Source organism: Nicotiana tabacum, chromosome 7, assembly GCF_000715075.1.
Source record: "Nicotiana tabacum cultivar K326 chromosome 7, ASM71507v2, whole genome shotgun sequence".
Classification (NCBI taxonomy): Eukaryota; Viridiplantae; Streptophyta; class Magnoliopsida; order Solanales; family Solanaceae; genus Nicotiana; species Nicotiana tabacum.
Window position 1 is genome coordinate 140,853,998 of NC_134086.1, and position 21,238 is coordinate 140,875,235.

General features: G+C 34.5%; 2 protein-coding genes across 4 annotated transcripts; one reads left to right on the forward strand and one right to left on the reverse strand.

Moving 5' to 3' along the window:
* The first annotated feature begins 8,740 nt into the window (after nucleotides 1–8,740).
* LOC107817121 (uncharacterized) lies at nucleotides 8,741–10,911 on the forward strand. Its single transcript, XM_016642896.2, has 2 exons — nucleotides 8,741–8,985; nucleotides 9,746–10,911. The coding sequence occupies exons 1-2, from the start codon at nucleotides 8,835–8,837 to the stop codon at nucleotides 10,771–10,773; spliced, it is 1,179 nt and encodes a 392-aa protein (XP_016498382.2). The 5' UTR covers nucleotides 8,741–8,834; the 3' UTR covers nucleotides 10,774–10,911.
* LOC107817105 (protein RBL-like) lies at nucleotides 10,872–20,998 on the reverse strand. Of its 3 annotated transcripts, none has more exons than XM_016642890.2 (6): nucleotides 20,731–20,998; nucleotides 19,965–20,063; nucleotides 18,181–19,268; nucleotides 17,815–18,073; nucleotides 16,583–16,690; nucleotides 10,872–11,401 (listed from the first exon to the last, which is right to left on the reverse strand). In XM_016642890.2, exons 1-6 carry the CDS (start codon nucleotides 20,747–20,749, stop codon nucleotides 11,397–11,399), a joined length of 1,578 nt encoding a protein of 525 aa, XP_016498376.1. In that variant the 5' UTR covers nucleotides 20,750–20,998; the 3' UTR covers nucleotides 10,872–11,396. The 3 variants fall into 3 exon arrangements, with proteins under 3 accessions (XP_016498376.1, XP_016498368.1, XP_075073846.1); XM_016642882.2 differs by having other exon boundaries at nucleotides 17,812–18,073; XM_075217745.1 differs by lacking the exon at nucleotides 10,872–11,401 and having other exon boundaries at nucleotides 16,443–16,690; nucleotides 17,812–18,073.
* Between the last annotated feature and the right edge of the window lie 240 nt (nucleotides 20,999–21,238).

A 21,238-nucleotide genomic window follows, 5' to 3' on the forward strand; every position in this document is an offset into this window, starting at 1 on the left:
GTGTTTGGTCAGCGATCGCTATTGCGTGCTGTTACCCGCCCCTTCTTAATGGTCCTGAAGGGATTTAGGACCTCTACCTATAGGTGGTTCTAAACAGACCCCAAAAGTTTAAAAGGTAAAAATACTAAGGCGACATGCAAGAACTGTTAGGACTTTTAGCAAATAATAACAAAAGGGAGCAATTAGTGGCTCAAAGTTTCCTCCTCAAACAAGGCACATAAACAGCACGACTCAAGCACAAATAAGGTCTTTTGTTAAATTAGTATCTTAAAGCTTAATGTCTAAGTGAATGTACAGAAAACAGGCAGTTTATTTTATAAATTCAGAAGTAATGACCCTATCAATGGCCTACTGATTTTAAAGCTTGCTTAAACCAGAACAACATTAAGTCACAGAAACAGTTTCAGAATTGCAAGTTTTGAGAACACCCTACAGGCTTACCTATACGAGGAATACTGATGACTACACTTTATATAGAATGAAACAAAGCAGGTTTTGAAACGGACTTTTTAATCCATATAGGCATGTTGTCTAATAACAGATTAAGGCAGTTTTTAAAGAACTCGTTTCAGGAATTATAAACCACTCATTAAGCCAATTCAGAAGTGAGCTAACCGCTAGTTTATTTAAACCAAACTAGTTCAGATTGACATGCAGAATTTCTGGTGTTGTCTCATATAGGCATGATATCTAGTTGAATACTGATTTTAGAAACTTGTAGGCATGAACACATGTAAACACTTGTCATAATAGAATTTGGATTAAATTATATCTTATAGGCATGGCATCTATATATGAAGCTGATTTTAAAACTTGTAGGCATGATTTCTATCATAATTTCTAACATGGTGAGATACACATGACAAGATGTAAAGTCCTATAAGCATGATTCTACGTGGTAAGGCAATCATATCAAAATGTAAAGTCCTATAAACATGATTTTTACTCGTATTCCCCCATAAACATGTAGTTGCCCATCCTTTTTCACTAATTACCCCAATATTCGTTTACAAGTTATTACAGGCCATATGAATGAATTACATAAGTAAATAAGAAAATAAAAAGTTATTCTATAGGGAGCCTACAAATAGGCCCAGATTTCCCAAAGTCTCCAGTAGCCTCAAATGCCTCAATTCCATAGATAATATCATAGTCTAGGTGCATCAAAGTTCCCTAAGGATCTCAAGGATCCCGGGCAGTGCTTACACCTAGACTTGGCGACCAAAATTGAATAAGTGCAGTGTGGAGCTAGCCTCAGTATGCCAGATTTCAGAGGGTTCTCAAGAGGATCCCAAGGCAGTACACATACTGGAGGGGGCAGAACTTATTGACTTAGGAGTAGAGTGAAAGTGCTTGACACAAGTTGAAAGGTTTTAGTGGGAAAACTGTACTAAGAGGAAGTTTGTTTGAAATAGCTTAGTAAAACAACAGAGACGGTTTGAAAATATAGTGGAGGAGCAAACACAACACCTTTAAGACAGGTTCATACACATCCAGGGGTCACAGAACAAAAGCAGGTTCAGTAGCCAGGGATCAAGGGATTTGGGGATACATAGAACACTTGATTGTGAACACATAACAAGCAAAGGTCCTGGGAATTGGTACAGACATGCTCAGAAACAACTGATCAGACATAGTCACAGAACCAGACATAAAGAACAAACTTACATACATGGGTGATAGGGATTTGGGGATACATGGAGCATATTATGGTAAGCACATAATAGGTAGAGATAATTGGTGCAGACATGTTTTTGACACAACACAGAGGGGGTAATATACTGATCCTAAGGAAGGAGAGTACATAACATGCTAATAATGTAAATATTTCAACTACAAGCTTCACAACAAAACCATAAATAGAAGCAAACTAGAAACAGGATGAAGTGAAGCAATAAAATAACCATATTGTTGTTGGAACTTGAATTGACACTAGAACGTACCAGTAAAGAAGACAGTAAGCAACGTGAAAGAGCAGGAGAACATAATGGTTAGCCTTGGCTTGCAGCCGGCTAACTTAGAATAGTAGCAAGTAGCACAAAAAAGAGAGAGCTTTTGAACCAAGAGTGTTCGTGTTTTGTGCTAATAAGAGTGTGTGTATATATAGTTTGAAAATAGGTAGCAAATAAGGTAAAAATCAAAGTTCATCAGTAATTATGGGGACTCAGAATCAATCAGTCACGAAATTTAGGTAAGTACTTCTTTAATTGAGGAGTCAAATTCAAACGGTAATAAACATGTGGCAAATAAGGAAGGAAATCGTATAAGGCTGAGCATAATAAATAAGGAAATATTTCTGCATAGTACCAGTACCCAACATGTAATAGAGGCTAGGTTCAGCATATTTCAATCAAGGAAACAACTTAAGAAATCAATTAATAGCATAATTGACCGTAGAATAAGGTCAGAAAATATTTTACAAGGTTAAAAATCAGTAGAGATATCACGTGAAATCAGAGAAAAATCAATCACAAAAACTCAAGGATTCAAAAGTAGAAAATAGCTTTGTTTAGCACCACTTTATAAGAACAAGCACATAGTAAGCAAGAGCCAGAACTCTAAGAGGTCGAGTAGGACAAAAATCAGATATAAATTAGGGATTCATGTAGAGCATAATCTGAATTAGTAGAATAAGCATGATACAGGTAGGAGAAGTGAAGAATCAGAAACATTGGTGAACAAAATAGGGCAAAATCACACAATAGGCGGGGATAACCATAATTAGGAACCTTAGCAAGCAATCATAGGGTAAAATTACAGAATCACATAAACATATAGATTAACTGAACACACTATCAAAACAAAACTCAGAAACCCAAGATTGGAACTAAGAAATTAAGGTTTTCAACATAGGCAAGTTGAAAAGGTAGTAAAACATAGAATCAGTCGAAATATGCAAGAGATAGAAGTTTAAACATAAAGAATCAGTTTAAACAAGTTTTTTAGAAGAAGTTCCGAAAACCCTAATTTTAGAAGAAGGTGAAAACACTTTGAAATCGATGACTCTTGTAAAGAGTTACAAGGAGAGTGTAAAACATCCAAGAAACAGACTCAAATCGTTTAAGAATCGTACAGATCTAGGAGATGTAAGCAAAAAATAGGATTTCAGAAGAAACCCAAATAAAGATGAAAGAACCTGTCTAAAATCTCCAAGATCGTAACAGGTACAACAAGATTTCACTTGAACCAGACATAAAGAACAAACTTACATACATGGGTGATAGGGACTTGGGGATACATGGAGCATATGATGGTAAGCATAATAGGTAGAGATAATTGGTGCAGACATGTTTTTGACACAACACAGAGGGGGTAATATACTGATCCTAAGGAAGGAGAGTACATAACATGCTAATAATGTAAATATTTCAACTACAAGCTTCACAACAAAACCATAAATAGAAGCAAACTAGAAACAGGATGAATTGAAGCAATAAAATAACCATATTGTTGTTGGAACTTGAATTGACACTAGAACGTACCAGTAAAGAAGACAGTAAGCAACGTGAAAGAGCAGGAGAACACAATGGTTAGCCTTGGCTTGCAGCCAGCTAACTTAGAATAGTAGCAAATAGCACAAAAGAGAGAGAGCTTTTGAACCAAGAGTGTTCGTGTTTTGTGCTAATAAGAGTGTGTGTATATATAGTTTGAAAGTAGGTAGCAAATAAGGTAAAAATCAAAGTTCATCAGTAATTATGGGGACTCAGAATCAATCAGTCACGAAATCTAGGTAAGTACTTCTTTAATTGAAGAGTCAACTTCAAACGGTAATAAACATGTGGCAAATAAGGAAGGAAATCATATAAAGCTGAACATAACAAATAAGAAAATATTTCTGCATAGTACCATACCCAACATGTAATAGAGGCTAGGTTCAGCATATTTCAATCAATGAAACGACTTAAGAAATCAATTAATAGCATAATTGACCGTAGAATAAGGTTAGAAAATATTTTACAAGGTTAAAAATCAGTAGAGATATCACGTGAAATCAGAGAAAAATCAATCACAAAGACTTAAGGATTCAAAAGTAGAAAGTAGCACTGATTTAGCACCACTTTATAAGAACAAGCACATAGTAAGCAAGAGCCAGAACTCTAAGAGGTCGAGTAGGACAAAAATCGTATATAAATTAGGGATTCATGTAGAGCATAATCTGAATTAGTAGAATAAGCATGATACAGGTAGGAGAAGTGAAGAATCAGAAACATTGGTGAACAAAATAGGGAAAAATCCTACAATAGGTGGGGATAACCATAATTAGGAACCTTAGCAAGCAATCATAGGGTAAAATTACAGAATCACAGAAACATATAGATTAACTGAATACACTATCAAAACAAAACTCAGAAACCCACGATTGGAACTAAGAAATTAAGGTTTTCAACATAGGCAAGTTGAAAAGGTAGTAAAACATAGAATCAGTCGAAATATGCAAGAGATAGAAGTTTAAACATAAAGAATCAGTTTAAACAAGTTTTTTAGAAGAAGTTCCGAAAACCCTAATTTTAGAAGAAGGTGAAAACATTTTGAAATCGATGACTCTTATAAAGAGTTACAAGGAGAGTGTAAAACATCAAAGAAACAGACTCAAATCGTTTAAGAATCGTATAGATCTAGGAGATGTAAGCAAAAATTAGAATTTCAGAAGAAACCCAAGTAAAAATGAAAGAACCTGTCTAAAATCTCCAAAATCCTAACAGGTACAGCAAGATTTCGCTTGAAATCATACTGAAGTAGCCAAGAACAGACCAGATGGCAAACCCCAGATGCAAGTCAGCGTGGCCCAGGGCCCCTAAAGGCCTTGGAGAAGGCGAGCATGGAAATAGAGGAGCCATTGGAGGCTTAGGAGTTGAAGGGAGATCACCGGAGAAGGAAGTCGGCAATTGAAGGATCTAGGGTTAGGTTGAGGGGTTGAGAGGGGAGACGAGATGAGAGAATACAGAGGTGGCGGATTTGAAAAATGAGATAGGGTTAGGGGGTTGTTTGGGATAAAAAAAAAGGAAGGAACTCATGAGGGCCGTTGATCTTTAATGGGTATTGGGTCGGGTAGGCGACTTCAGGGTTTGGGTCGGGTGTTTTGGTTTAGAAATTGGGTTGAAATTGAAAGGGAAATCTGGCTATATTTTAAATAGCCAATTTTTCCCTATATAATTTATAATAAATAATAAATAATTTATGGAAATAATTACTAAAATGATTAAAAATATAGAAGATCAATTTCACGCATATACATGTAATTATATATTAAATGGGCTAATATTGCAATTATATGCAATTTAGCTTTAAAAATACGGAATGCAATTATAAAAAAATGCATAAAAATATTTTAACTATATTTTGTTATAAATATAGAAATTAAATGACTAAATTACCACAACAATAATTTGAGGGATAATTATTGGGGATTTTATGAATAAAAAGGAAGGAAATAAATCAATTTAAATCCTTAAAATTATGGGAAAAATTATATAAACTTTGTGCATGCTTATATATGCATATATATGCAATTTTGAAGGTATTTATGCATATATAAAAAATATAGGGAAAATTGGGTATCAACAATCATCACAAAAAAACGAGCATGCCAAAAATATAGTAGAGGGGCAATTTTGACCCATTGCCCTTATTAATATGACACAAACGAGCATGCCAAAAATTAATAGAAGAAAGCATATAAACAGAACTAGAAGAAGTTTTATTCATCTCAACATTCAACTTGAACATCCCATCACATGCTTACCCTTTACCCACAAAATACTCTTTTTCACTATTACATATTTATCACTCTCAATAATTGGTTTGAAGCTTGCCTTGTTAAAAAGAAAACTAAACATCAAATTTTTTCTCATTGAAGGAGTATAAAGTCCGTCTTTCAACGTTAATATTCTTCTTGAAGTGAACTTCAACTCGACCTCTCCCTTTCCAAGCACCTTGGTTGTGTGAGAATCACCAAGCATGATGGTTTTGGGATCCTCAAATGGATTGTTCACTTTAAACCAATATCTATCATAGCAAACATGACGGTTTGCTCCAAAATCAGCCCACCATCTATCAATATTTTCTACCATGTTAATGTCTGTTATTACCGCCACAAGTGGCTCTTCGGTAACGTTTTCCTATGGTGTAGGACCATGTTTCCAAAATTTACAAAATAGAGCAATATGCCCACTCTTGCCATAGACAAAGCATGGTTTTGCAATTTGAACTTGTTGACTTTGTGCTTGGTTGTTTGCACCATTATTCTTCTTGGGAGGTCTACCATAATTTTCTTAAAAGTCTTCTTCTTTGGCTTCAAAGAGGTATATTTGTGAGTTTTAGGAGTAATATTATTTGAAGTAATTAAATTTACCTTTGTAGTGACGGGTTGTAGAGTGCTCTCTTCCGATTGCATAAGTGCATCTTGGCCTCTTTCCTCTTCTTCCATGCGAATCCGCATTATCAACGTCTCAAGTGAAGTTTTTTTTTTTGTGACGCATAGTTTTTTGAAATTCGTTCCATAAAGGTGAAAGTTTATCTATTATGCCACAAACAATAAGATTGTCTCCAATTTTAATATCCTCGGACCTGAGCTCTCCAACGATCATTATGAAGTCTTGAGCTTGGTCTAGTACAGATTTTTTATCCACCATTTGAAAACGAAAAATCTACTAGCAGCATATTTTTTCGCACCTGCCTCCTATGTATCATACTTACTCTGCAATGCTTTCCAAATTTTCTTTGCAGTAGAGTAAGTTCTATCGTAATAATCATAAAAATTATCAGATAGACAATTAAGAAGATGTACCGACACCTGTATGAATCATCATTATATTTTTTAATTTTTTCTTGAAGGGCAATTAGCTCATCATCATTCATGGATGGGTTGTCTATTTTGCTAGGATTCTTCTCAGTTAAAACGTAAGAAACATTGAGAAGACTCAAATAAAAAAGTACTTTACTCGTCCATCTCTTGAAATGAGTACCATTGAAACAGAATGACTTGTTGAGATCTCCAGCCTTGGTATCCGCAGATTTTTCAACTGTAGCCATTTGAATCTCCTTAAAATTGTTGGTGAAAATACAATTATAGTTGAAAACTAAAATGAAGAAAATAAAATATTTTCAGGTTGAGGCACGGATATCTCGCTCTCTTTAAGGAAATTCAATCCCGTTGCAGCAAAGTTTTCACTGGTCCAGCATTAATCTTCTTGACTTGTCTCCCCCAGGATACAACAGCCCGATCACGTCGTATGGCTCGAACAAACTCTGGACAAGTTGTTGAGTCCAAAGCTCCACCAAGATGAACAGCTTCCTTCAACAAAAGTAAAAACGCTCTTCTTCTTTTTTCACAACTTTAACCTCACATTATTGAAACACTCTCAATTATTTTTCACTTACCACATTATGGAAGAAAGACTTCTATTTATAGGTGTAGAAATTCTTCCTTGAATTAAATTGGAAGAAAGTGGGGTAGTAAGTTATGAAATCATGGAGAACATGGGAGAAGAGTTACAAAAGAGTTATGGCCATTTTCTATATCATGGAGTAGTGGGAGTTATGGAAGTTATGGCCATTTTCTACATTATGAAGTAGTGGGAATTATGACATATTTTATTTTAATATTAAAATGCTAAAATACTAACAAAAAGTAATTAAATTAGAAGGTAGTTATCATCCATAAATAACCGTTAGAATTAGCTATGACAGGTAAATTTTCCAAATCGATGCACCACTTTTAAGCATGTTGTTTAAAATATATTCAAAATTTATAATGTATTTAAATATTAGCTAATTCATCCAAACCTCAGGACTAGTATCCTGAATTTTTGAGCTACTAAATTTGGAATTCAGGACTAAGTGTCCTGAATTTCTGAATTGCTAATTTAAAATTCAGAAATATAAGATTCATATTTTTGGACCCAAATTTTGAACTCTAGGACACAATGTCCTCAAGTTTGAACTTTAAGATTTAAACTTCATGATGTCGTGTCCTGAAGTTTGAGCGAATTGACTAATCTTTAAATATATTGTAAACTGTGAATATATTTTAAATAGCATACTTAAAAATGACTACTTGGTGTTATTTCCACGGTGAAATTAGGTTCTCAATTAGACAGAAATCATTGGACTCCCAAAAGGTGTGTGTATATATATATATATAGTATCTTTGTAGACCAGCTAAATATATATATATATATATATATATATATATATATATATATATATATATATATATATATATATACCTATGGTATGGCTGAACTGCACAAATAGCCCCTCCATTAGAGGCCACTGTTTATATTTTGTCCGTGTTTTTAAAAGTTCTGCAAATATAACCCATGTGCTACACAATCAGAAGAATGAAAAATTTACCCTGTCGCTTCCAGACAACTTTAGACCACTTCATAAAGTTTTTTATAGTTCGTTATAATTTGCAAAAATATTTAAAAAGGTGACAAAATATAAATAATGGCCTAAAAAGGGACATTCGGTTAAATTTTGTGCCTAGTTTATTACATAACTCCTGAAATTCTTTGTCCTGGCTAGGGAAGTGTGTAGCACAAACAAAGAACTTAGTTGCTTTACCTTCTCCAATTGGACAAACCTCAAACGACCACAACCACAACATTGAAGTAATGAAATTGGAATAGTTTCATCCTTAAGAAAACAAACAAAACCAAAACTTACAATTCTCAAAGTCTTTGATGTCCCATGCAATGCAAACACACACATATAAAATGGAAGATATTGTAATCCAAAAAATATTCATCAAAGCTCTCAAAGTCTCAAATCATTGACAAAAGCAAAAACAAGAGAATTTAAGAGAAATTTGCACTTCTTTTTATTGATAAATGGCAATGAGACCAAGAGGTGGTGGAGTTCGACCGAACCGCCCTAATCGGCCACCACGAGCAGCCGTTCGACCAGTTTATGAAGATTTTAGGCCAATTTTTGAGCGGCATCAAGAGGAAGAGGCTGAAAAACTACTTATTTATCTTCCTGGTCTGTTCATTTATTTCCATTCTGCTACAAAACTTATCTTTTTCTAATCCAATTTCTTTTTCTCGTATGTGAATTACTGAAACATATTGTGTTACGTTGATGATTGTCATATACTTGTTTGAAATTATAGGTAGGCTTGGAGAGATCGTTCAATCGGATAGGAGAAACATAGAAAACTACACGATTTATTTTTAAGAGTTAATATAAACAATTGAAAATCCACTTTTAAAGAAAATGAATAACGGTCTAACATTTTACTTTGTAGAATACTTATATATGCTCTAACATTGATTTTTTTTTTTTTTTTTTGCCTTTCCTTTCATTAAGCCCTGCCAAGAATATTAACTTTTTAAGATTTGAAGATTTTAGATTTTTAACTCAATCATAATTAAAGGATAGTTTTTTTTTAATGACGTATGTCATACATTTATTGGTTTGTTCCGTGCATTGGGTTTGAATAAAAATTTCTCTTAAAACTATTTTAATATTTTATGAGCAAGAACTAAACTGTCATATCCTCACATTTTTTTGTTATTCTCCTCGCATTGAAGTTGGTTTTATGGAACGTGAAATTTTCTCTGTTGCAATAGTTCATATAGATTTATTTTTTTTGTGATTCTGAACTACAGGATATAACAATTGCAAAACTCACATTATGTATCTTAGTGGAACAGAAAGAATATAAACTTCACATTATCTTGAAACACTTTTATAATATGTTTCAAGAATAGAACTTCAAATTATCTTGATTTGCCTGCAGGTTTCCTGAAGGAGAATATTAGAGTAAGCACAGAAGGCAAGAACACAGTGAGGGTACGTGGAGAACGGTTAGTAGCAGGAAACAAATGGAATCGTTTTCAAGAAGATTTTCAAGCACCAGATGACTCTAACATGAGAGGTATCCATGCCAAATTTGAGAATGGAATCCTTACCATCACTATGCCATGGAAAATGCCCAAACAATTATCAGATGAACTAACAAAACAAACTCCTCCAATAACCCCTCCACCCCCTCAAAAGGATACTACAGATTTTCCTCCCAAAACTGTTGAAACACCAAGAAAACCAACCCCTTTAAAACCCACAGCTCCATTGCCAATGCCTCAAAATGTTGTCAAAGATCAAGATTCTGCAAGAGTAAAGGAAAGGCAAAGAGATGAGAAGAAAATTTTGGAAGGTCAACTTGGGATTTCTGCTGAATCATCAAAGACTCATAAGGATACTACTGATTTTCCTCCCAAAACTACTTATCCAACTATTGAAATCCCAAGAAAACCAACCCCTTTAAAACCCACAGCTCAATTGCCAAAGCCTCAACATGTAGACAAAGATCAAGATTCTAGAGGAATACAGGGAAAACAAGGAGATGAGACGAAAATATTGGAAGGTCTAGTAGGGAGTATTGAGCCAAAGATTCAAAAGAGTAAAGAAGAAGACAAGTCGGATCAGAACAGAACACAATTGGTCAAAAGGGGCAAGGAAGTTGAAAAGAAGGAGAGCCATGAAGCAGGAGGAAAGAAGGTTGCTGAAAAGAGTAAAGAATTAATAGAGAAGTTCCAAGAAAAAGTTGAGCACAAAGAATCAAAAGATAGGCAAATTACAGGTAATTTAGCTGCTGGTGCATCTTCTCATCCTGGTGGTGAATTCAGTATTGGCAATTTGAAGAAAAGCATTGCAGAGCTAAATGAAGAGCGACAACTGCTTGTGAATGCTGGAGCGGCTGTGCTGGTGATTATGGCACTTGGGGCTTATCTTTATCACTCCATAGGGTCTGGGAGAGCTGAGTAAATAACAACACTTCAATTATGTAAAAATGTACAAATTTACTTGAATTGTGATACTTTTAATTTGTGCAAATAAAAGGAGATGGGGTTGAAAAGTGGATATGTGAAATGTAGAAATAAATAATTCTTTCAAGTCTAAGTTAAACATATTTTGTCAGAGTTACTGTACTATAAGCAAGATTTGAATGGCTCAGTTACATGGATACCCCCCCCCCCCCCCACACACACACCGTCTAACCTTGTAGTTCAGATTCTCCTCACATGCAGAATATACAAGCATTGATGAATCTCTATCCATGACAGAAGGCAAAGTTCTTCAGACGCTGCCCCTTCAACTCTTGTTTCTTCAGCAGGGGATAAATCTAACGTAATGCTCTAATGTCAGTTCATGTTAACAGTTAAGTCTTTCTAAGTGTCTGGATTGTGGATTGACTGCTACCACCCCGCTAAAAAATCTGTTCGTTGGTGCAAGTCTGGACAACTTCAAAAGCAGCATCAATGCGCTCTACAGCCCATTTATAGATGGGATCACTAGCTGGTTTACACTTAATTCACAGCTTACTGTTGTGCAAATTAGCCTGACCTCCAGTGAAGCAATCTCTTAATCTGCTTCGCCTCGATCAGATATTAACCTGCAAACGTCACGATATGCAGTAAAATTATTAGAAAGCATAACGAAAAAGGTTTCACAATAATAGGGAATGATTCTAGATCATAACTTATTGTTGGATATGAGGTAATGTCAGCATAAGACAAAGAGAAAATGTAGAAGAAACAGGACGTACATAAACAGCTTTCACGTCCTAGTCCTACCAAATATCCTAATCCTACAACTTTCCTTCATGACTTTCAGACCTTAATAATCCCAGTCCCCACTCCCCCCTTCACTATATATAGGATGGCAATGATATCCAAAAGGTTACCACAGTTGCGAAGTATGGCAGAGTGTTTTGTGGCATTTAGGATAGAAACTAGTAGGGAACAAGGTGGTGGGGTGGTCAAAGCTACTGTGGGATAAAAACTTGTTAAAGTTGGTGGTTAAAGTTACTATAGCAGAAAGCCTCTTAATGTTAAAATTTATAATTACTGTCAAAACCAAATTAGCTTGTTTCAACTGTATTGAAGGTTAAATAGTTTAAGCACAAGAAAATAGACTAAAAGTAAAATTAGCAGAAAGCAAAAGAATAAAACTCTCGCATACTACATACATATTGACATCATAATTTGTCAAACAAAAGTAATAGCAACTTTTAATTTGTCAACCAAGCGCAATTATAAGGTTAGGCTTGTCAAACCATGTCTTGGCTGATGAATATGATATAATCTTCTCTTGAGCTCAGCTTTTACAGTAGATAATTGACACACCATCTGGAAGTGAACCAAAACTAACGAGTACTTGTTTCTAAAATACCCACACAACACACACACTATATAATCTACTACATTTTGGAGTAATTCACTTTGCATTTGGCAAAAAAAGTCCCTCTCGGCTTCTCTTTCGAAAATAATCTCAGATGCTCCAAAATTGTCAATATGATAATATATTTGGTTAGTGAAGTCTATATCTGACTTAACTTACAATGTTGGGTTTTGAGCATACAGACAACTTATGGATGGCTCATTTATCTTTATCATATCATTCTTCACTCATAAATTCCAGGCTTGTCCGTCAATTGCTAAGGACATGTACTGAACTATCTCTTTGAGAATTGAAATATCAGGTAGGAAACTTAAAATTTCAGAAAATAGAACCACCAAACAGCTCACTATTATGTATTTTCGTTTAGCAGATGAAGCCAAAAGTCAAAGTACTAATTACACTTTCTTCTGAAGCTTGAGCATTGAATATGTGGCTAGTTTTCACCTCACAGAAAGCCAAGCTTGTTACATATTATGTCATATGCATAAGAACTGATCATATCACGCTTGTGAGTCACCACATAATAATTGACAGGAGACTATTTATTCCAAATTATGCACAAAGTTGTAACAGAATATCTAGAAGAGAATGTGATGATTCAAAGAACGGACAAGATCAACGAAATGCTCATTTTACGCAAAACAGGCTGCCTCTAACTGCATTATGTGCCAGGAAGCATCTTAACTATGGAAAATCTAAAGAAGAAAATTAGAAGCTGAGCAGTTGGTTCTCCATGTGCAAAAATGAGGAGGAAACAGTTAATCCCTCTCCTTTTCCATCGTGACGTGGCCAGAGAGGTATGATATATGCTTTTACCTCTGGCTCAATGCAAGTAGGTGCTGCTAAGAACAATTATACTGACATGTTCAACGTGGAAAAGTCATTCTACTCGGAACTAGGAATTATGGAAATGACACCATTATGTATAGCATGGCCAACACTGGAAGCAGAAATAGGAGGTGCATTGGAGGGAAGGCCATTTCCACATTAAAGCTGAAACAACGTTGTCAAGGAAAACGTCTTTGTGGTGCAGATAAATTAATGTACTATACCTAGATGTTATCTAGATTTATTGACCTAACTAGACATTAAATTTGTAAATATTATGCAGCATCAAGGGCGCTGCATTCAACAGTGAATACGATACTTTTGCCAACAAAGAAATAATATATCTGATCATATCATTTGTCGCTTAATATTCTCTGCATAGGCACTGACAGTTCATATCTATCAATTTTCTCAAGGTTGATAATATACTTTCTTATACTCTTTCCATTCCCTTTTTTCCTTCTCACTCCATTTTGTATGACACTTTTTTCCTATTTGGTCTATTCCAAAAAGACCAAAACCTTTTTATATTTGAAACTCTTTAGTACTAACATTTTCATTTACCATGATAACATGCTCTTATAGGGAATAACATAAACCACTAAATACTAGGGGGATCTTTGTTATGTTATACATACTTTTTGACAAGGAGGTACATTATATAGATTTAGTTTATGTGTCAAAGTTTTCTCTGTTCTATCTTAAACTCCATGTCTAACAAAACACCTTCATATAAAATGAAATGAACAGAGAAGTTTCCACATTAATCAAAACCACATCTATTTAATACTTCGAAATTAATTTGTTACCTCTTTTGTAAATTGAGATCAATAATATTTGTTTATTATAATTTTGTTTCCTTGAAATATTAATGTCAATCTAATCATGTTGAGCACCCATAACTAATTTCCTTAATTTAGTTAACCAAATCAGATGTCTGTAATTTGTTTTTAGGAAACCAATTTATTATTACTTACTCCAAACATTAATTTTCCTCATTTTGTACGTAAGATTGATTCATAGACATATCTCAACATTAGCAATTATTTTGATAATTAAGATTATTTTTCCTTATTCCAGTCAATATCAATCTAATTACTTGATCTACTAATTCATTAATATTAGATACCTGTAATTCACCTTTTTTGCTTCACACACACACACGAATTATTTTTATACAAATTCATTATTCTCTAGGAAACGTATCTTTTATAGGTAGAAGCATATTCTTTGATAACCACTTTTACAGGTAAAATATCTATGACAGAAATTAACCTTTTTACTCACAGTTGTTTTGTTTCCCTATTTTATACAATAAGACTGACTACCATTAGATTTCTCTGCAAAACTTACTTTTTATAGGTAAAACTCCATTACTCTAGAATTTAAGTTCCATATCGATTTAATTAGCTTGTTTCTTTGTTACATACTTGTAATTCATACTAATCCCTTATCTTAGTGAACAAATTGATTTCAGTAACTTCAAGCTTAATTATTAAGAAACTAAATCATTTCATGAACCTCGGGATTATTTTGTTTCTTTATTTTAGAGAAATATTTTTTCCTATTATAATTGCATGATTGCATCTTCTTGCCCTGTCTAAAATTAAACAAGACAATGAATTTTAAATAAATAGGTTTAATTTTTTATCGAGGCATACTTGATTGACTTGAAATATAAATTTTTCAACAATATATCCTAAGCAGTTCCAAAGCATGGTCACCAGTTAGTTTGTTCATAAAAAATACAGAATGTCACTACTTTTACATTAATAGCTATAAATATGTATATAGCAACTATAAGGTTCCTACCAAAAAAAAAAACTATAAGGTTTGAAATCTCAAATTTAACATTGGATGATAAATTTCTGGCAATGTTAATGTCACTCGAAGTAACATGTTTTTACTTCCAAGCATTTAAACAACAAAACCAAACTATATGTACCTTATAATAACGTCAACTTTTATTTTAAAATTTTAATCATAGTTAGTAAACCACATATAACTTGTTTGTGACGAAAAAGAAATGAGAAGTAAAATGTGAAAAAGAAACCAAGAATTGAGTGTTAGCTCACTGATAGAGCTGCTAAAAGTTTCAATTAATATCAGACACATCATTTCCCCTACCCCCCCCCCCCCCCAAACACACACAAAAATAAAAACTCCTCAAAAATGAACAAAAAACGAAAAATAGATTCCTAAAATCAAATTACAGCATAAAATTGTGGAGATTAAACTGAACATTTGATTGTTGGTTTTAAAGAGAAAGGATACTTAGTACTAATGCATAAAAGATAGTTGCTTAAATTCTGGCTTTTGGAGCATTTTCTATTCTTTTTTTCCTGGTTAAAGCATAATATGGATCCTATTTTAAAATAAAATTTACTTTTGTGTTTACTGTATTAACATGAATAGTGCATTGCTACATGACTACGTTAATGTCTATAATAAAGAAATGGTTAAAGAATTAAAAAAATAAAACAAGCAGTAACGTTGCAAGAATTGATAGATTTAGGAGTTTCATAAAACTCTTAATGCCAAAAAAGTGAGAATACCAGAAAACTAAAATGGATGTTATAACAAAACTTTGAAAATTTTAACTTAATCAATTCTTGAGCATCTATGAAGTGATAGAATAACCAAAGAAGCTCAAAACAACATGCGTAAGCCAGTACTTATGGAGATCATTTAACAGTAACCCAAGAAACAATACTTCTAACTTCTTTTTTTTTAACAGGAGAAACAATACTTCTACCTTGCAACCCATTGTAATTGAGAAAAGGGTCGTGTCAGTTTTTTACATTTTTGCTTTTGAGAAATTTGTCAGTTGACTTCGAATTTTAAGGAGGGCTTAATATAGGGTTCTACACTAGATATTTCTCAAAGCAATGAAGTAGAGAAAACGAAAAATAAAAGATTGACAGAGTAGAATTGGATTAGTCTCTCCTTCACCCAACACCCTTATGCATATTTTAGCTAAAATTCACAGTCCTTTAGAGAAAAATAAGTGCCCAAAGTCAAACTCCTAATTAATAGCCCAACTAAGCTTCGATCCGACTATTAGCCAGCTATATATCATGACAGCATGCAGAAAGAACAGAATATAAAGAAGTTTAAGGAATCTGTATTTGAGAGTTGAGCGGCAACTCGAGATATCTAAAAGGGAAAATACCAAAGACAGACAATTTTAAGATAGTTTCAGTTCTATATGCAAGAAACATCAACTCTAACTAACCATCACCAAAATATAAACTGTTTTTTCTTTGCATGAGAGGTACAGAGAGTTACATGGGGAGGGGGAAGGTCCCAGATCAGTAAATGAAGTTGCACCAAGAACTAACCTAAAACAATATCCATTGGAACTCGAGTTTATAGGAACATCTCAAGGAATGCTCATTGTCATTCCTGAATTAAAGGTGGTACTCTAATGGCCATAAATAAAGTTTTGAGTGCTGTCTCAAACATTAAAACAGGAAAAGTTACCACAGGAGGGTTTAAGATGTTCTGGATAGGAACTCATTAATTTCCAACTGATTACAGGTATTCTTTCAGTTTTGATGTTTACCAGATGGTTTTGTCTTCTGCGAGGGTTTCTTAACCTTCTCAGCTTGCAACTCCAATACCTTCTCCGAAGGCTTTCGTTTCCTTTTCATGCATGTTGTGCCTGTGTCCTCTGCAGCAGAATTATCAATGGCTGTGTTAACTTAAAATAAGAAAGTAAAAAAGATTTAACTATAAGTTATCTACTATCAAGATTCATACAGATGTGTAACTAAATTTCACATTCTCTTTCCATTGCAAGGCCAAATTAAGCTTTCCCAGATAAAGATACCTATTAGCACATTATGAAAGAAAATATCCAAGGATTCCTAGCAGAACTAATGAGTAAATTGAACTCTTAACAGTTCTGCTTCAGTGTACATGGTGACTTCCCTACATGTTCAGAGACCAAGCTGTGTTTTACAATTGATCTATAAGAGTAACATCACTTGTTCAAATGGCGTGATAGGATTTCATAGCCTATTTTACAGGTTCTTAAGACAGATAGTAGGAAGGCTCCATCAACAATGGGAAATCTGAGACCTGACAACAATAAAGAATACATATTTGCTAATAAGAAGCCAAATCTTTGTTCGTTCTAAGAAAAGAGTCCCCTATCATAACTGAACAGCAGAGGTCATTCATGAACAAAGAATAAAAATCACGTTTGGTACATATGTTTTCTATTAAAACAGATATCTTCTGTTCCCCCTCCAGTGGAATATGTGCTATATTTAGTAAAATTTGTTATTTGTGTAATATTTGAGGACAGCATCTTTCACGCACTACAAACACACATATATAAAACATATAAACAACTCGAATAGGGAAGATAAAACACAAAATGGTGATATGTTGAAAACTAAAAGACAAATACACTCAAAAAACAAACAAAACATAAGATAACAAAGACAGAACAAAGGCAACAAGCCAATATAGACCTTTGAGTCATCTAATAGCAATATTAATTTCACTATCCAAGAAATGTACTTGAGTTGGGCATTCTAAAAAAAATCTTGAGATTGGGATCTAGGCATAGTTGATTGATATCCAAGAAAAAGTTCTGACACAAATTCTGCAAATATTGAAACATATGCGTTAAAGTTAAACTTAGAGCTGGTAACCTTAGGAGGCTGTCATTTATGACTGTCAACTGGATATAGATTTTATCAACATTTTCTTTCACATAAAATTCTTGAATCACAGGATTCATAATAGTTTGATTTATTTAAGGTATAATAAAAAATGTCTTACCACCTTCAAAAGGACTGGACTCGTGATTCACTTGCCCATTTTGTCCAGCCTCTTCTGAAATAGGGGATCCAGATTGGTTGCTCTCTCCTAGCTTTGAGGTACTACCAACACACTTGTCCTGCTGCTCTGGAGCATCAGGAATTGGATCAGCAGGCAAGAAGCAAATTTCACCTTGTGACATATCTGAATCACTGAAAGTTGAATCGTTCTCCACGCCAACAATATCAATATCTTCGTCCTCATTAGCATCTGACTCTTTAACCTGCAGCAGCATGTTCATATCAAAAAACAGAAAAAGAAAAGAATGAAGGACACATTATCTATTATACTTCTTTCCTTTTCAAGAAGTTCAACAAGTAATACCCTCACCTTCTCAATTTCCGGATTGAGATCAAATTCATCTTCCCTTTCAACATACTCCTCGTTTTCTTCAAGTTCTTTGAAATCAGGAGCAAAAGCACTCCAATTCTCGGTATAGTCTTTTGCCCAAATATAGACTACCCCAGCTAGCGAAACAGAGACAACAATAGGATGGACAGGATGCCAAGCTAGATCTATTATCGCTTCCTTTGGTCCTTCAAGAATTTTCACAAGATGACCGGCCCGATCCCAGATGTAGATCTTGTGCTCTCCTTTGTTGGCAGAACCACCAACAACCCACTCGCCATCACCACTAAAACATGGAGCCTTCCAGTGCACTCTGGTGACAGAATCCTGAAACTCCCGAAACAGCGCTAAACATTGCGCTCCAACAGCTTTCAGCTTCTCTACCCCTTCAAGCTCATTCAGGTCATTGGTTGCTTCATCTAGACCCGTAAGTGCATTTTTTATGGGAAGAAGGTTCTCGTATATCCTTATTGAGCGATCATTGGAATTTGTTAAGAGATACTGTCCATTTCTGCTAAACACAATGTTCTTTATAACAGCGCTGCCTGGAACAAGAACTATACCACGCACTTGAACATTTTTATGGTCAATTATTAGTATTTCCCCTTTGGAGTTCCCCACATAAACCAGATCTCCATACTTATTAAAGCAAGCTGCAGTGGGAGAAAATGGGGCAGATCCATCTGAAGATTTATTTCTTGAAGCAGGAGCAAGTCCATTTCCTCCTTCAGTCGGCGAGACAGGGAGAACAGTCACGTTTCCTGTGTCCAAATCAACAATCATGGGAGCAGATGAAAGGGGGCACACCAAGCAAATAGATGGAGTAGAGGACCCAGGATGTAGGCGAGCTTGTAAAGGGGTTTGCTGTAGAGTGGTCCGAGTTATCTTCTCTCCTTTGACCACATCCCACAGCGTCAAGGACTTATCAGCAGCAGAGACAAGTATGCGGTGACCATACTTTGACCAACAAACACTTGTAATTGAGGCAACACACTCTTCGTCCTTGAATTCTTTTGCAATGCCTCTGGTCTCAAAATCCCAGATAAGGCAATTTCCATCAAAGCATCCAGCTGTAAAATTCAATGCATTTTAGGTTTCACAAACCGAGCATCTCTTTCCTAAAAGTTATTAATCTAAAGCGACAACCAAAATCTTAAGCTTTTTAGCACCAACAAGATATCAACTGATTTCAGATATCAGTTGATTATATTAATCTAATTAAACATGATGCTTCAAAAAACAAAAAACAAAAACAAGAATGGAAGCAAAAGAACTACATGAACTACCGAATTATAGGATAATATTAAGATAGATCCACTGAACAAATGATTGGGTATATCGGAAATAGTCTCTATGCCCTATTGCCCTCCAGGGTAGGGGTAAGGTTGCGTACATACTACCATCCCAAGACCCCACTTGTGGGATTACACTGGGTTGTTGTTGTTGTTGTTGTTGTTGCCACTGGACAAATGATTGGTTAAAGCAAAACCTTTTGACTAAAGCCTTTCATGACACCCAAGAAAGCTGCTTTACAATTATATAAATTTATCTCTTAAAATGTTTTTACATAACCCTCTGCCTATGAATATTCTAACCCTCACCAAGCAAACACGATTCATAATAATAACGAGAGAAAAAGAAAATTGATTTTTTTCAGCAAAACCAGTGTCAAAAGAAGAACCAAAACCTGCATAGTTCATGTTAGTTGTGTCAAAAGCACAATCAAAGGGGAAAACAAGTCCAGTTAAGAGTTATTCACAGTATACCTGCAAGAAGGGTACCACGACGATTGAAGGCTATGCATTTCATGATTCCATTCTCCAAGTACTCTTCTATAACTTCAGGGAAATCTCCCTGCAATGGATCTTTATCCCAGAAAAGAACCCAAAAGAACAAAAGCAAATAGTAAGCATGCGATCAGAATTAAACACATAGCAAAAAGAAAAAATTTAAACAGATGAAAAGACTTCAAATTTATCCCTATGTATGTGCACCTATATTCATTCTTATCAAAATTTAACAAAAAGAAACCTAAAAATAAAAGAGAAGAAACGAAAGCAGTATTTTTTTTAATGGAATAAAATTAGTATAGAAGCCAAAATTGCTGAAGCTGCCCTTAGATACTAAAGGGGGGTTTTCTTCTTTTATTTTCAAAGAAAGAAATTTAGCTTTTTGGTTAGCATGTAGGAATAACAACAACAACAACAACAACAACAACAACAACAACAACAACAACAACAACAACAACAACAACAGCAGCAGCAGCAGAAACAGGAGCATTATGTAAATATAAAAGGTTAGAATGCTGAAGCTGCACCAAATATTAACGGGTATCTTTTACTTTTTAAGAGAAAAATTCACCCATTAGAAAAAATAAAATTTTCAATCAAAAGCATGTATCTGTGCACCTACATTCATTCTTATCAGTACATTCATGACGAAAAAAATCGCAAAACATACGAAAATTTCAAAAAACAGAAATAAAGAAATAAGAATCTTTGTGGATTGGGGTCTCAGGGGGCAGAAGATTACCAATTATAGGAGCATTCATGGTGCAAAACAGAAGCTAAAAATGCTGAAGATGCGATAAATGTTGATGGGGTTTCTTTAATTGCAGAGAAAAATTCAGCTTTTCGGCTAAAAGGGTTATGTAACGAATGTTGGTACACTGAGCTTCTGAAGTTGTACGCCACCGGAGAACAGAGCAACTGAGGGAGGTGAGCAGGTGGCAGGAGGGCTGAGGAGGAATAGAGGGAAGAGAGAAAATACAAAGTACTTCTCAAGTGAGACTCTCAAAACTGGGAGAAGGGTTTTAAACACCTTATTTATTGTCTTTTTCCTTTTCCTTTTTACTTTGGGATAATTTCATGAGTACAAAAGTAAACTAGTATCTAAATCGTGTGTTGCAGGTTAATAATGGTACATGATGTTTTAAATATTATATGAATGAATAATAAAATTTAATTAATGAGAGAAACTTTATATATATAATACTACAACAATCATCTAAATGGAGAAAAATATTACTATTACATTAGCA

Coding starts and splice junctions, on each gene's coding strand:
- LOC107817121 (XM_016642896.2), top strand. CDS start 8,835: ATGGCAATGAGACCAAGAGGTGGTGGAGTTCGACCGAACCGCCCTAAT. Junction 8,986..9,745: donor ACTACTTATTTATCTTCCTG/GTCTGTTCATTT, acceptor ATTTGCCTGCAG/GTTTCCTGAAGGAGAATATT.
- LOC107817105 (XM_075217745.1), bottom strand. Junction 18,074..18,180: donor TCAATCCGGAAATTGAGAAG/GTGAGGGTATTA, acceptor ATGCTGCTGCAG/GTTAAAGAGTCAGATGCTAA. Junction 16,691..17,811: donor GTCCAGTCCTTTTGAAGGTG/GTAAGACATTTT, acceptor ATTCTGCTGCAG/AGGACACAGGCACAACATGC.